The sequence below is a fragment of the Mustela erminea genome, chromosome X, assembly GCF_009829155.1.
Source record: "Mustela erminea isolate mMusErm1 chromosome X, mMusErm1.Pri, whole genome shotgun sequence".
In the NCBI taxonomy this organism is placed as follows: Eukaryota; Metazoa; Chordata; class Mammalia; order Carnivora; family Mustelidae; genus Mustela; species Mustela erminea.
Genome location: NC_045635.1, coordinates 42,717,353 through 42,731,024, shown reverse-complemented (window position 1 = coordinate 42,731,024; position 13,672 = coordinate 42,717,353). Strand labels below are relative to the sequence as shown.

At 48.6% G+C, this 13,672-nt stretch overlaps 1 protein-coding gene across 4 annotated transcripts; it reads left to right on the top strand.

Moving 5' to 3' along the window:
• Nucleotides 1-8,155: 8,155 nt before the first annotated feature.
• On the top strand, nucleotides 8,156-13,595 carry WDR45 (WD repeat domain 45). Of its 4 annotated transcripts, none has more exons than XM_032329983.1 (11): nucleotides 8,161-8,347; nucleotides 9,957-10,028; nucleotides 10,161-10,235; nucleotides 10,325-10,429; nucleotides 11,323-11,431; nucleotides 11,553-11,647; nucleotides 12,093-12,172; nucleotides 12,289-12,497; nucleotides 12,586-12,687; nucleotides 12,772-12,917; nucleotides 13,186-13,595. In XM_032329983.1, exons 1-11 carry the CDS (start codon nucleotides 8,209-8,211, stop codon nucleotides 13,293-13,295), a joined length of 1,242 nt encoding a protein of 413 aa, XP_032185874.1. In that variant the 5' UTR covers nucleotides 8,161-8,208; the 3' UTR covers nucleotides 13,296-13,595. The 4 variants fall into 4 exon arrangements, with proteins under 4 accessions (XP_032185877.1, XP_032185874.1, XP_032185875.1 ...); XM_032329984.1 differs by having other exon boundaries at nucleotides 8,162-8,347; nucleotides 11,326-11,431; XM_032329985.1 differs by lacking the exon at nucleotides 8,161-8,347 and adding an exon at nucleotides 8,401-8,531.
• Nucleotides 13,596-13,672: the final 77 nt, after the last annotated feature.

Below are 13,672 nucleotides of genomic sequence, written 5' to 3'. Positions count from 1 at the left end.
CACTCTGCTTTACCTGCCCACTTGTGTCTTCTTCCCCCATAGAGATCCAGAAGTATATAATTCTAATCTCAGGCTGATTTCATGGGTGATCAGAGTTCTTTGGTAGGAAATCAGCTCACATTAGGGGACTGGGTGAAACAGCGCCTCCTACTTCTCTGCCATCTTGTCTCTCCAGGTAATAATCGCCCCTATATTTTCTTTATTTGACACAGAGAGAGAGCAACAGAGGGAGAGGGAGAAATAGACTCCCCAGTGAGCAGGGAGCCTGATGTGGGACTCAATCCCAGGAGCCTGGGATCGTGACCTGAGCCAAAGGCAGACACTTAACTGACTGAGCCACCAAGCTGCCCCTCATTCCTTTTAAATATTCTCTATTTGGTAAGACACTGTTATTAAACTTCCCTTTAGTTCTTTATACGTGGTTTCCTTTAGTTCCTTGAGCATATTTATACTAGTGATTAAAAATCTTTGTCTAGGGGTGCCTGAGTGGCTCAGTGGGTTAAAGCCTCTGCCTTCTGCTCAGGTCAAGATCCCAGGGTCCTGGGATCGAGCCCCACATCGGGGTCTCTGCTCAGCGGGGAGCCTGTTTCCCCCTCTCTCTCTGCCTGCCTCTCTACCTACTTGTGATCTCTGTCCATCAAATAAATAAATAAAATCCTTTTAAAAAATCTTTGTCTAGTGCAGCCTAATATCTGGGCTTCCTCAGGGACACGTTCTATTTATTGCTTATTTTTTGCCTATGTATGATCCATACTTTCTAGTTTCTTTGCAATTTTTAAAATGTGAAATTCAGATTATTTCCTCACTGGGCTTTGTTTTGGCTGCTATTTGTTGGTTTTGTTTCTGCTGTTCGTTTAGTGACTTTTATGAAGCAATTCTGTGAAGTCTGTATTCTTTTTTTTTTTAAGATTTTATTTATTTAGGGGCGCCTGGATGGCTTAGTCATTAAGGGTCTGCCTTCAGCTCAGGTCATGATCCCAGAGTCCTAGGATCAAGCCCCACACTGGGGTCCCTGCTCCATAGGAAGCCTGTTCTCCCTCTCCCTCTCCCTCTCCCTCTCCCTCTCCCTCCCCCTCTCCCCCTGCTTGTGTTCCCTCTCTGTCAAATAAATAAGTAATGTGTTTTTTAAAAAGATTTTATGTATATATTTGAGAGATTGAGAGAGAGAGAGAGAGAGCGAGCACAAGGTGGGGGAGGGTCAGGAGGAGATGCAGACTCCCCACGGTACATATCTATATGTGTGTTCATATAGATATATACACACACAATGGAATACTATTTAGCCTTAAAAAAGGGAAGTACTGGCATATGCTACAGCACGGATGAACCTTGAAGACATGATGCTGAGTGAAAGAAGTCAATCATGAAAAGACAAATATTGTATGTTCCCACTCTTATGAGAGTAGTCAAACTCATAGAAACACAAAGTCAAATGGTGGTTTCCAGGATCCGTGGGGAGGAGGGGGGGAATGGGGACTTGTTATTTTGGAGAACTGTTTCCTAACATTGAGAAAATACTAAACACCACTGAACGGTACACTTAAAAAGGCTTAAGATGGTAAATTTACATTGTGTGTATTTTACAATTAAAAGTACATGAACATTTACTCTGTGCCTGGCATTCTCTTTTTTAAGATTTTATTTATTTATTTGACAAAGACAGAGACAGCAAGAGAGGGAACACAAGTAGGGGGAGTGGGAGAGGGAGAGGGAGAAGCATGCTTCCCACTGAGCAGGGAGCCTAATGCGAGGTAATCCAGGACTCTGGGATCATGACCTGATCCCGAGGCAGAAGCTTAACGACTGGGCCACCCAGGCACCCCATGTGCCTGGCATTCTTTGGATACCCAGTGTCTGCATATAGTGGGTACCCCTCGTCTTTCCCTCTCAGGCACACTTGGCAGCTGACACGTCATCACCTTCTTGAAGTGCTTTTTCACTTGACTTCCAGGAATCCCTTCTGGGTTCTGGTCCTGCCTCACTGACTGTTCCTACTGGGTCTTTTGTGGACTCCTGCTCATTGCCCTGACTCCTTGGGAATGCCTGAGGGCTTAGGACTCTGACCTCATCTGCACTCACTCCCTAGAGTATCTTCTCTAGTTTCATGCTTTAAATAACATTGATATTCTGGCCGCTCCTACATGTGTATCTCCCTCCAGCCTGTAGCTCTCTTCCTGATCGTCTGTCATCTCCAACCACCTACACAACATCTCTGCATGATTATCTCATAAATATTTCAGACTCTGGAAAAACAAAACCAAACTCCCAATTTCCCTTCTCAAATCTGCTTCTCCAGCTGATTCCTAGGTGAATTAAAGCCTTTTGAATCATTTTTGACTCCTATCTTTCTCACACCCTATCTCCAGTCCAACATGTCCTTTCAACTCTACCTTCAAAATAATTCCAGAATGCCTCTTATCACTTCCACTGCCCAGTATCCAAGCCACCAGAAACCATTGTCTGATTTACTGTAATAGCCTCCTAACTGCCCTCCTTGCTTACCTTTTCCCTGCTCTCCTTCGGTCTTCACAAAGCAGGCAACGCTCTTTGAAAAGGCAAGCCTGGTCATGTCTCTGTCCTCACCTCCAGACTCTCCAGTGGCTCCCAATCTCACTCAGAACAGGAGCCAAAGCCTTCATTTATTTTTTTTTTAATTTTGACCTATGAAGCCTAGCATGATCTGCTCCTGACCCCATAACTCTGTGACCTCCTCTCTCAAGCTGTACCCTTGCTGTTCCTTTTGCCCACACTGCTCTTCCCCCAAATTTCCATATGACTCATTCCCTCTCTTCAGGTCTCTGCTCAAATGTCACCCTATCACAAAAGCTTCTCTGACACCCCAAATAAAGTAGCAACCCCTAGCTCTACCCCAGCTCTTCCTATCTCCTAATCCTTTTCCCCTCCATTAGCAGTTAAGCTTACTCCTTAGAGGACAAGGATATTGTTCTGCTTCCAGTTCTATTCCCAGCATTTCATACAGTGTGCCTGATGTGTTGTAGGGATTTAATAAATGAATGACTGAATGTTCAACAATTTGTTGTGAAATGGAGGCCTGTGGAAATCAAGATGCTACTTTTCAAAACACCAGAGTAAAACTTAAACAATTCTTCAAGCCACAAATAATCCATTTTCCAGGCTGCATTAAAGAGAAAGATGAATTCAGTGAGCCACACTCACAAAAGAAGATGAAATGTTTGAGGAGAGACTCTTAATATTGAAGTTGGCCCAAATGGATCTGAGCAGTCATGTTAGCTTCAAGATCCACACTTTGAACAAGATGTTGACAGAGATGTAAGTACTTAAAACTTGGTCCCACACATCTGGAATGCCTAAACATTCATCCAAGTTTGGATTTCTTCATCAGGTTACTTGGTCATTGAAACTTGGTCCTTTTGATCCTGAAACCCTTCCTCATAACAACTTTGTATGACAGGAATGTGCATCATTCTTCACTCTCTGGTGACTGTCTGATTAAAACACAGCATTAAGTAAATAAACAGACCACTGGTTTGAGAAGCAAACTGAAGAGGATTTAAACACTTAGGAACCCATCTTCATTCAAATAAGATGTAAAGCCCTATTTGTTTCAGTGTAAAGGTGAGATTAAACATTCATTGTGGAGGTGAGGATGGGTTGATACCTTTATAACCAGAAAGTTTAACAGCTTTGATTAACTGTTCTAAGTGTGGTCTGGGATCTCTTATGGAGGTCCTTGAGAATCTTTCAAGGGGTCTGGAGGTCAGCAGTGTTTTCATGATACTAAGACATTATTTGCCTTTTTCACACTCATTCTCTCACAAATGCATAGTAGAGTTTTCGGGAGGACATCAAATATGTGATATCACAAGAGATTGAACTCAGGAACGTATATGAGAATCTAGCTTTTTTCTATTAAACCAGACATTAAAGAAATTTGTAGACATGTAAAATGATGCCATTCTTCTAACTAAATATTTTTTGTTCTGTTTTGGAAAATGCTGTTTATGTTAACACGTGATTTTGATTTTTATTTTTTTAAAGATTTTATTTATTTATTTGACAAAGAGACACATAGCAAGAGAGGGAACACATGCAGGGGGAGTGGGAGAGGGAGAAAGCAGGCTTCCCCCAAGCAGGGAGCCCAATGCAGGGCTCAATGCCAGGACCCCAGGATCATGATCCAAGCCAAAGGCAGACGCTTAACGACTGAGCCATCCAGGCACCCCAACATGTGATTTTAAAAAAGGATGACAGTTCAGGGCACCTGGGTGACTCATTCAGTTAAGATTCTGCCTTTGGCTCAGGTCGTGATTCTGGGATCCTGAGATGGAGCCCAGCATCATGAGGCTCCCTGCTCAGTGGGGAGCCTGCTTCTTCCTCTGCCTGCTGCTCCACCTGCTTGGGCTTCCTTTCTCTCTCTCTCTCTCTGTCAAATAAATAAAATCTTTAAAAAAGAAACAAAACCCAAAAACTAAAAAAGATGGCAATTCTTTAAGAATGTAGCTTTTAGGGGAGCTCCGAGCCCATTTTCCTCCCTTCATCCTGTTAGGCTGCTGGTTTTCGTTGGTATGATGGAGTGGGGTGAGGAGGACAGGAATAAAGCCATTAAAATGTCACAAAGCTCATTCTCACCAAGATTCAGACACTTTTCTTGAATAAATGCTCCTCAGATTGTTTCAAGCTGATGCCTACATTGGCTAACTGTCTACAACTCCCAGAAAGTTAATTTGGATTTTCTTTTGCTATTGTTGTTGGCCAGTGTTTTCACTACTTGTAAGGAGGAATGGATTTGGGGGTTCCTTACTCTACCATTCAGAAAGTGCTATCCTCTTTTATTTATTTATTTTTAAAGATTTTATTTATTTATTTTGAGAGAGAGAGAGCATGAGAGGGGAGAAGGTCAGAGGGAGAAGCAGACCCCCTGTGGAGCTGGGAGACAGATGTGGGACTCGATCCTGGGACTCCAGGATCATGACCTGAGCCAAAGGCAGTCGCTTACCCGACTGAACCACCCACGTACCCTGTGCTATTCTCTTTTAAACATATTTCCCTACTGTCTTCTTGTTTTCATTGTTGCTAATAAGAAATCTGATGTCATTCTTCTCTTTTTTCTCCCTTATGTAATACATCTTATTTCTCTGGCTGCTTTTAGGATTTTCTCTGTTATTATTGGTTTGGAGTAATTTCATCACAATGTGCCTTTGTGTAATATTTTCCATGTTTCTATAGTGGAGTTCTTTGAACTTCTTGGATCTGCAGGTTTATATTTTTCACTATTTTTGGGAAGGTTTTTTTCCAGTGTTCCAACATTCATTGTTTATGTACCACACCCTTCGGAAATTACTTCTTCACATATTTTTTCTGTCCCCCCTCCTCTCCTTTGAATGTCCTCAGCCTCTAGAAGTCCAATGCGCTATCCATTGCGCCACGGAGCCACCTCCCCCCTCCTCTCCTTTGGGGATTCTATTTCCCTGCATATAAGGCCATTTGAAATTGTCCCATAGCTTATTTATGCCCTCTTTACTTATTTATTTAGAATTATTTATTTTTTATTTTTTTTAAGACTTTATTTATTTGAGAGAGAGAAAGAGAGAGCACAAGCAAGAGGAGCGGCAGGCAGAGGGAGAGGGAGAAGCAGGCTCCCTGCTGAGCAGGGAGCCCAATGTGGGGCTTGATCCCAGGACCCCAGGATCATGACCTGAGCCAAAGGCAGACATGTAACCAACTGAGCCATCCAGGTGCCCCTAGATTCTTTATTTTCCTGTTCCATTTTGTTAGTTTCTATTGTTATGACTTCAAGTCACCCATGTTTTCCTTCTGTTATGTCTAGTCATTAATCCTATTCAGTGTATTTTTCTGTAATTCACATACCACATAATTCAGCCTGCTTCCCTTCCTCTCTCTCTGCCTGCCTCTCTGCCTGCTTGTGATCTCTCTCTGTCAAATAAATAAATAAAATCTTAAAAAAAAATAAAAAAAAAACCTTTAAAAGTGTACAATTCTCTAAGTATACTGTTGTGCAACCACTACCAAAATCAGTTTTAGAACATTTTCATTCCCCACAAAAGAAACCCCATACCCCTTAGCAATCAGTGCCCTTTTCATCCCAATCAATGCCCCACCCCTGCCCCCATGCCCCCTTCGCTGCTTCCATAGGCCCTAGGCAACCACTAATCTATTTTTAGTCTCTATGGATTTACTTGTTTGGGACATTTCATAAATGGAATCACACAGTATGAGGTTCTTTGCTGACTGACTTCTTTCACTTAGCAAACTAAGGGTTTCCGTAGTGTAGTGGTTATCACGTTCGCCTAACACTTAGCAAACTATTTTCAAGGTTTTTTCATGTTGCGATATGTACCTCCTGCTTCCTTTTATGCCTGGTCATGTCTGTTTGGAAAACAGACATCATAAATTTTACTTTTTTAGGGCCTGTATTTTTTTTAAATATTTCACTTATTTATCTGAGATAAAGAGAACACAAGCAGGGAGCAGGTTGGGGCAGAGGGAGAGGCAGACTCCCTGTTGTGAGCAGGGAGCCCAACATGGGGCTCCACTCCAGGACCCTGCAATCAAGACCTGACCTAAGGCAGATGCTTAACTAACTGAGCCACCCAGGCACTCAGAGAGATCTGTTGGGATGTGTTAAGTCTGACATACTTTATGAGACATCCACAGGAATATGTCAAACAGGCCACAACACACGTAAGTCTGGCATTCAGCAAAAAGGTCTAGGCTAGAGGCCTAAATTAGTGGATCTCCCAATAATTAAGGCTATGAGACAAAATGAAGTCACCTAGGGAAAAAATATTGCCTAAAAAAGCAAGGGGGCCAGAGTCATACCCAGGGATACTCTAATATTTGGGAATCGGATAAAGGTGTAAGAGTAGCAAGAAATATAGAAGAGTGATGGACATTGGAGAGGGTATGTGCTATGGTGAGTGCTGTGAATTGTGTAAGCCTGACAATTCACAGACCTGTACCCCTGAAACAAATAATAGATCGTACGTTCATAATAATAATAACAACAAAAGAAATGTAGGAGAAAAAGCAAGAGAGTGAGAGTAAGAAACTGGAATGCACCAGTCACAGAAGAGGGTGCCTGCCGTTAGGGAAGTGACTGCTGGTTTAACAGGATTATTATTCACGGGTGATCTGGTTAAGAGCAATCTCAGAGACATGAGAGTGGCAGGACCCAAACCGAATTAAGTTAAATATGATCTGGGACACGAGGAAGTAGAGACTGAAGAAAGCCAGAAAATTGGCTTTGCCAAGGATCATAGTAGTGGAGTCACGCCTAGGACAGGATATGGAGCCCAAATTCACAGTATGTTGACATCATACTTGAAACTGCCTAGATGGCCATCAGTAAGAGAAGAGTTGAACCATGCTACATTTATTCCATGGAATGCCATGAATCAGTTAGAAAGATGGGATGCCTGGGTGTCTCAGTTGGTTAGGCAAAGATCTTGGGGATCTGCTGCCTTTGGCTCAGGTTATGAAACCAGAATCCTGGAATCGAGTCCCGCACTGGGCTCCTTGCTCAGCGGGGAGCCTGTTTCTCTCTCTGCCTTACCTACCGCCCTGCCTGTTTGTGCTCTCTCTATATCTGACAAATGAATAAATAAATCTATTAAAAAAAAAGGTCGGAATTGAAACAGATATCCATTATATATTAATAGAAACTTTAAAAAGCATCAAAGCAATACTTGAGAGAAAGTAAAGCATGGGTAGACTGTATCAATGTCAACAACCTCATTGTAACGTTTTACCATCATTTACATGTTAATGTAAATGCGGGAAACGTAATGTAATGCGGGAAACCCTTAAAAGTACATCTGAATTCTCTGTATTATTTCTCAAAACTACGTGTGAATCCAGTTACCTCCAAAGTTAAAAGCTGAATTAAAAAGTATTTCCAGTATGCACACCATTGGGCTTTTTTTCCGCAGTAAGCACGTGTACCTCTCCCCATTAAAACCTCATTTTTCATTCTGTAAACAAAATCAAGCGAGGGGAGGGGCTGTCTTCCCTTGGGCAAAAGGAGTTTCAGCTTTCAAGGTCTCCAGGTCCGCGCCCGCCTCCAGCCTCCCCCACTCGCCTCTCTAGAAATCCGGGAGGACTAATATTTCCAACAAGAAAGGCCACTCTAGCCCACCTCGGAGGCCCAAGTCTTGTTAGCCCAGAAAGTTAACGCCTCTCGCTCTCAGAGCAGGAGCGAGCTGGGGAATGGTCGGCCCTACTCCGCTCAGCGACGCCAAGTCTCTGTCGCCCACCCGCCTCGGCTCCCTCAGACAGCCAGGCCCTCGGAGAGCCTCGCCGGGGGATGCAGCTATGGCTCGCGTCGCTCCAAAGGCCTGGAAACCGGGTGAGCAAGGTTGCGGCCGCGTTTTCCGGCCGGGATGAGTCACTTCCGGTTACAGACTCCCTCCCCCCGGAAGTGAGACCTGATGTAAACACCGGAGCCGGGCGTCAGGGCCCGGGAGGTCAGAAAACCGGGCCGCGGGCGGCACCGACAGCAGGGGTTGGGATCGGGAACGCACGGAGGTCAGGTCAGTGCAGGCAGTGGGGAACTGGGGCATGATCCCAGATTTGGTTGGAGTCTGGGGGAGGGTTGGGGCGGGAGGGGCCCTTGAACAGAGATCTTGGTAGATGGGGGCGCGGCTCAGACAGGAAGCTTAAGTGGGTGCCTGGGTTGGAAGTAGTATGAGGTCGGTCTTGGACTTGAGGAAGTGGAGGGAAGTGAGGCATCCCGGGGCAGGGTTCTTAAGTGTCAAAGATCTTTGGAATGGGCGTCCAAAAAAGGGTCTTGGAAGGTGGGGCTCTCCAAAGAATGAGTCTCTGGGGACAGAGGCAGTCCAGTGGAGGTGGTACAAAGTGGGGGAAGGTAGGTTTGAGCTCTTGTAGGATGGGGAGGGGGTGTGCTTAGGCAAAGACCTTGGGGAGATGGGAGTTTGAAGGCTGTATGGGTGCTCTAGGACAGGAATCTTAGAGGGGTCTGGAGCAGGTGTCTTGGTGGGGTTGAGCTGTGCCAGGTATGGGTTTGGGGAGGTGTGTCCTGGGCAAGTCTTGATGGGGAAGGGTTGCCCTGGGGCAGGGTGTTTGGGGAAGAGGGTGGAGAATCTGGAGGAGGAATGTAAGGGGAATGGGATTCCTGGGAGTAAGTTCAAGCCAGTCGATGTTGGAGTCAGGGACAGAAAAGCACACAGGAGGGGATGTCCCGGGGTGTGTGATTTGGCGTGATAGGGGAATCTGATGTAGGGTCATTAGGGCATAAGGAGGTCTGGGAGGACATCCAGGCTGGCCCTGGTCAGGCAGAAATTAGCATGGCACGAGAAGGGGTCATCTGGAGAGAGGCATGGGGTCCCCAAGGGGTTTGGAGAAGCCTGGGAGGAGTAAGGTGTGAGAGGACTCTGAGATGGTGGAATAGGTTGGGAGCTTCAGCAGGGCATGAGAAGGGGAAGGCCTGTGGGTGGTAGACCAAACATGGCAAGTCTCAGGGCCAGGTCAGGGAGGTGCGGGGTCCTAGCCCCTTTCTCTGTTTATTGACAGGTGGAGTTGGATGGTAGGTCCAGGTGTGAAGATGAGAAACGAATGGGGGGTGGTTGCAGGCCATTAGGGCCAGGATTGACTGGCGGTGGGGAGAAGATATCACTAGGGCACCCTCTACCCCATTACTTCCTGGCACTCAGTGAGGGCCATGGAGTAAGAAGGAGGTGGGGAGTCCAGCCAAGGTGGACTGGAGCTGGGGTCAACCAAGTGTGAGAAGATGGAGGAGTTCCTGCCATGCCCTTTGGGGTCTTGGGAGCATAGAGTGGAGACCCCAGAACTATCCCCCAGTTTTGTTGTCTTTGTAGTTGCACTGGAGGCAGTAAGTAGCAGAGGAGGAAGAAGAAGAAATAATTTGGGGAAAGGAGTTCTAGGACTTGGAGGGCAAACACCAGACTCTTCCCAACTCTATCCCCATTTGTGTTCAGGGAAGCAATCCTGGACCATGACTCAGCAGCCGCTTCGAGGAGTGACCAGTCTACGTTTCAACCAAGACCAAAGTGAGAGAGGCTCGTGCTTTCACCCTTGTAGTTGGGAGGGAGGAAGGGAAAGAATGGTCAGAGGTGGGTGTTAAGCCCCTAGCTTCCACCTGGGCATCAGCCGAGGCAGCCAGAATTTCCCCCTTCCACCAGGCTGCTTTTGCTGCGCTATGGAGACCGGTGTGCGCATCTACAACGTGGAGCCATTGATGGAGAAGGGGCATCTGGGTGAGCTGTTGGCGGGGGAGGGGCAGTGGGCAGAAGGGGTGGGTCGGGCATTGGCTCCCACCCCTACTGACACCCTGGTCCTTGTCCAGACCACGAGCAGGTGGGCAGCATGGGCCTGGTGGAAATGCTGCACCGCTCCAACCTGCTGGCCCTAGTGGGTGGTGGTAGCAGCCCCAAGTTCTCGGAGATCTCAGGTAAGTGCCTTCATCCCCTCCTGCCCTTGGCCCCGACTCCCTGGAATCCTGGCTTCCTCCAGGCACCCCCAAGGCGTGGGCAGATGAAGATGTTAGAGCACCTCAGAGTCACACAGTGAGGCCTACAGCTTGGAAGTCACGGAGCTCATTGCTTGAGAAGCTTGGTGTTTTGCTTTTGCTTAACACTAACTGAATGCCTCATGTATGCCTTGTCCTTCCCTCCAGAGCACTTGCTGTGAGCCTGGTACTGTTCTAAGCACTTTACAGATACTAACTCATTTAATCCTCACGGTACCTCTATGGAGCAGGAAGTATTGTTATCCCCATTTTTACAATGAAGAAACCGACATCCAGAGAGGTCAAGGGACTTTTCCAAAGTCACACAACCAATAGGTCTTAAAATCTTGGAGACATCTCAGCCGTGCCCTCTTGCTTTGGGCCTCAGGAGCCATCTTGCTTTAAGGCTTTTTGCTAATCCCCTTGGGACATGGCAGGAGAGGCTCTAGGCGAGTCCCAGAGCCCTAGGATTCATCACGGAAGTCTCTTAGGGGTATGGACTGGGAGCCCGGCGGCAGAGCTAGTTACTGATGGGAAGTTCCAGGCCTGGGTGTGAATCCCTGCTTGGTTGGTAATGGGCAGTGAGGTCCTTGGCCCGATAACTCAGCCCCCTCGAGCATCGGTTTCTTCATCTGTAAATGAGTATAACAGTCTGAGAAACCTGTGCCCTCGGGAATCACACCCACAGGTGCTCATGCTGCTTGAGGCTCACACTGGTGTCAGCAGAAGGTTAAGCAAGTGGGCTGAGGTCCCATGGGGAGTAGGGGTGGGTCTTGTGTCACCAGGGCTGCCCCGCACCCTAAACCTTGGCCCCGACAACGTACCCACCTACCCGGCAGTGCTGATCTGGGACGATGCCCGGGAGGGCAAGGACTCCAAGGACAAGCTGGTGCTGGAGTTCACCTTCACCAAGCCAGTGCTGGCTGTGCGCATGCGCCATGACAAGTGAGCCTGAGGGGGACTGGGGTGGGGGAGGTAGGAGGTCCCCACAGCAGCAATAGGGCTAGTCCTCCATGGGCATCCTGCCCTCCCCTCATGGACCTCCTCTACTGTGTGATCCCCACAGAATTGTGATCGTGCTGAGGAACCGCATCTACGTGTACTCCTTCCCCGACAATCCCCGAAAGCTGTTCGAGTTTGACACTCGAGACAACCCCAAGGGTGAGAGGACCCGGATGTGCAGGTGTGAGGGCAGGAGGCAGTGGACAGGGTGGAAGTGAGAGAACGCCGGGGCGCCCAGAGAAGCTAGGAAAGGGGCAGGGCGGGAGTCCCTGTGCAGAGAGGCTCATATTCCCAGTCTGTCTGTCTTTCCATCCATTAGGCAGTTCTGTCTTCCCACCCCTGGGAGCCCCAGAGAGCAGGGAAGGAGCACCCAGTAAGGACATTGCGTGGCTGTGCCAGGGATCCTTGGGCCCTCACTGGTGGCAAGCCAGGCAGATGGCAAGCCCCCCTGAGAGTTCTTTGGGGGCCATATATCGCGGAAGGTCAAAGTCTGGGCCTTACCCAGCTTCTCTCTATTCCGAGACCCTGCCGGGCCCATGGCCTGGGCCCTGCCTCCCCTTTACCAGCCTACCCCCTCCCCCAACACTTTGTCCTCACACCCTAGGGCTTTGTGACCTCTGCCCCAGCCTGGAGAAGCAGCTGCTGGTGTTCCCTGGACACAAGTGTGGGAGCCTGCAACTTGTGGTGAGCCATCCAGGGGACAAGTGTAGGTGTGTGGGCGGCTGGGCTGGCCCGTTCTGTGGACGCTTGGCCTCCACCTTCCATACTACCCCAAGCCCAGACTGCTCCTCCTCCCACAGGACCTGGCGAGCACGAAGCCTGGCACTTCCTCTGCTCCCTTCACCATCAACGCCCATCAGAGCGATGTGGCCTGTGTGTCCCTGAACCAGCCAGGCACGGTAGTGGCCTCTGCCTCCCAGAAGGGCACCCTGATTCGCCTTTTTGACACACAGTCCAAGGAGAAACTGGTAGAACTGCGCCGAGGCACTGACCCTGCCACCCTTTACTGGTGAGCACAGGGTATGTGCGGCGGGCTGCGTGACCCTGTGACCCTCTGCCACCTGACCCGTGTGCATCACTGCCGATGTGTCTTCTAGTATCAACTTCAGCCATGACTCCTCGTTCCTCTGCGCTTCCAGTGATAAGGGCACAGTCCATATCTTTGCTCTAAAGGACACCCGCCTCAACCGCCGCTCCGCGTGAGTACTCCCTGCCCGGCCCTACCCTGTCCCCCATCCCCCTGCCTGTGTCCCACACCTGGGCTCAGCCAGTGCTGCCTGCAGGCTGGCTCGTGTGGGCAAGGTGGGGCCTATGATTGGGCAGTACGTGGACTCTCAGTGGAGCCTGGCGAGCTTCACCGTGCCTGCCGAGTCAGCCTGCATCTGCGCCTTCGGTCGCAATACTTCCAAGAACGTCAACTCTGTCATTGGTGAGTGGGAATAGCTCTTGCCTCTCAACCAGGGGTGCTGCATGGGCAAAGTCCTGCAGTTTGGACCTGCAGGAATTTCAGGGCATGGGAAGCCTGAGAGTGCTAGAGCGGGCGGCTCAACTCCATCACCAGAGGGATGGCCTGAACAAAGGCTTGGAGGTAGACTGTAGGCCATGGGACACCGTCGAGGATTGGAGTGGGTGGCTTCGGCAGCCTTTAACCTTTTACCCGTTCTCCCCCCCCCCCACCCCACCCTCCCTGCTTTCAGCCATCTGTGTAGATGGGACCTTCCACAAGTATGTCTTCACTCCTGATGGAAACTGCAACAGAGAGGCTTTTGATGTGTACCTTGACATCTGTGATGACGATGACTTTTGAGGACACTGTGGGTTGTGTGAGGGACCTGCCGTGCTAGATTGCAAAGCCTTCAGGGGGTCAGGAGTGCCGTGGAAGCTGCCAGCCAGCAAGCAGTAATGGGGCAGGTGCCCACCTTCCAAACAGCAGTGCAATGCCTACACAGCTCTCCCCCAAGAAAGCTTGGGGATTGTGTGCCTGCCTGCAGGACCAGGCCAGGGACCCATGGAGGGAGGAGACCCCCCTGGGACTCCCAGCCTGAAGACTGCTAGCAACCTAGAGGGAGTGCCCTAATTCACCTGTGGGGATTAAAAAACCTTCCCATAAAGAGACATCTCTGATGTGGTGAATATGAATTTTTAAAAAGGCCCTCAATAGTATTTATGGCTGGACCTGGGGTG

Excerpts from the sequence above, each read along its gene's own strand:
- WDR45 (XM_032329983.1), top strand. The coding sequence starts at position 8,209 with ATGGTCGGCCCTACTCCGCTCAGCGACGCCAAGTCTCTGTCGCCCACC. Across the intron at positions 10,029-10,160 it reads ACGTTTCAACCAAGACCAAA|GCTGCTTTTGCTGCGCTATG; the intron begins GTGAGAGAGGCT and ends CCCTTCCACCAG. Across the intron at positions 12,498-12,585 it reads GACCCTGCCACCCTTTACTG|TATCAACTTCAGCCATGACT; the intron begins GTGAGCACAGGG and ends TGTGTCTTCTAG.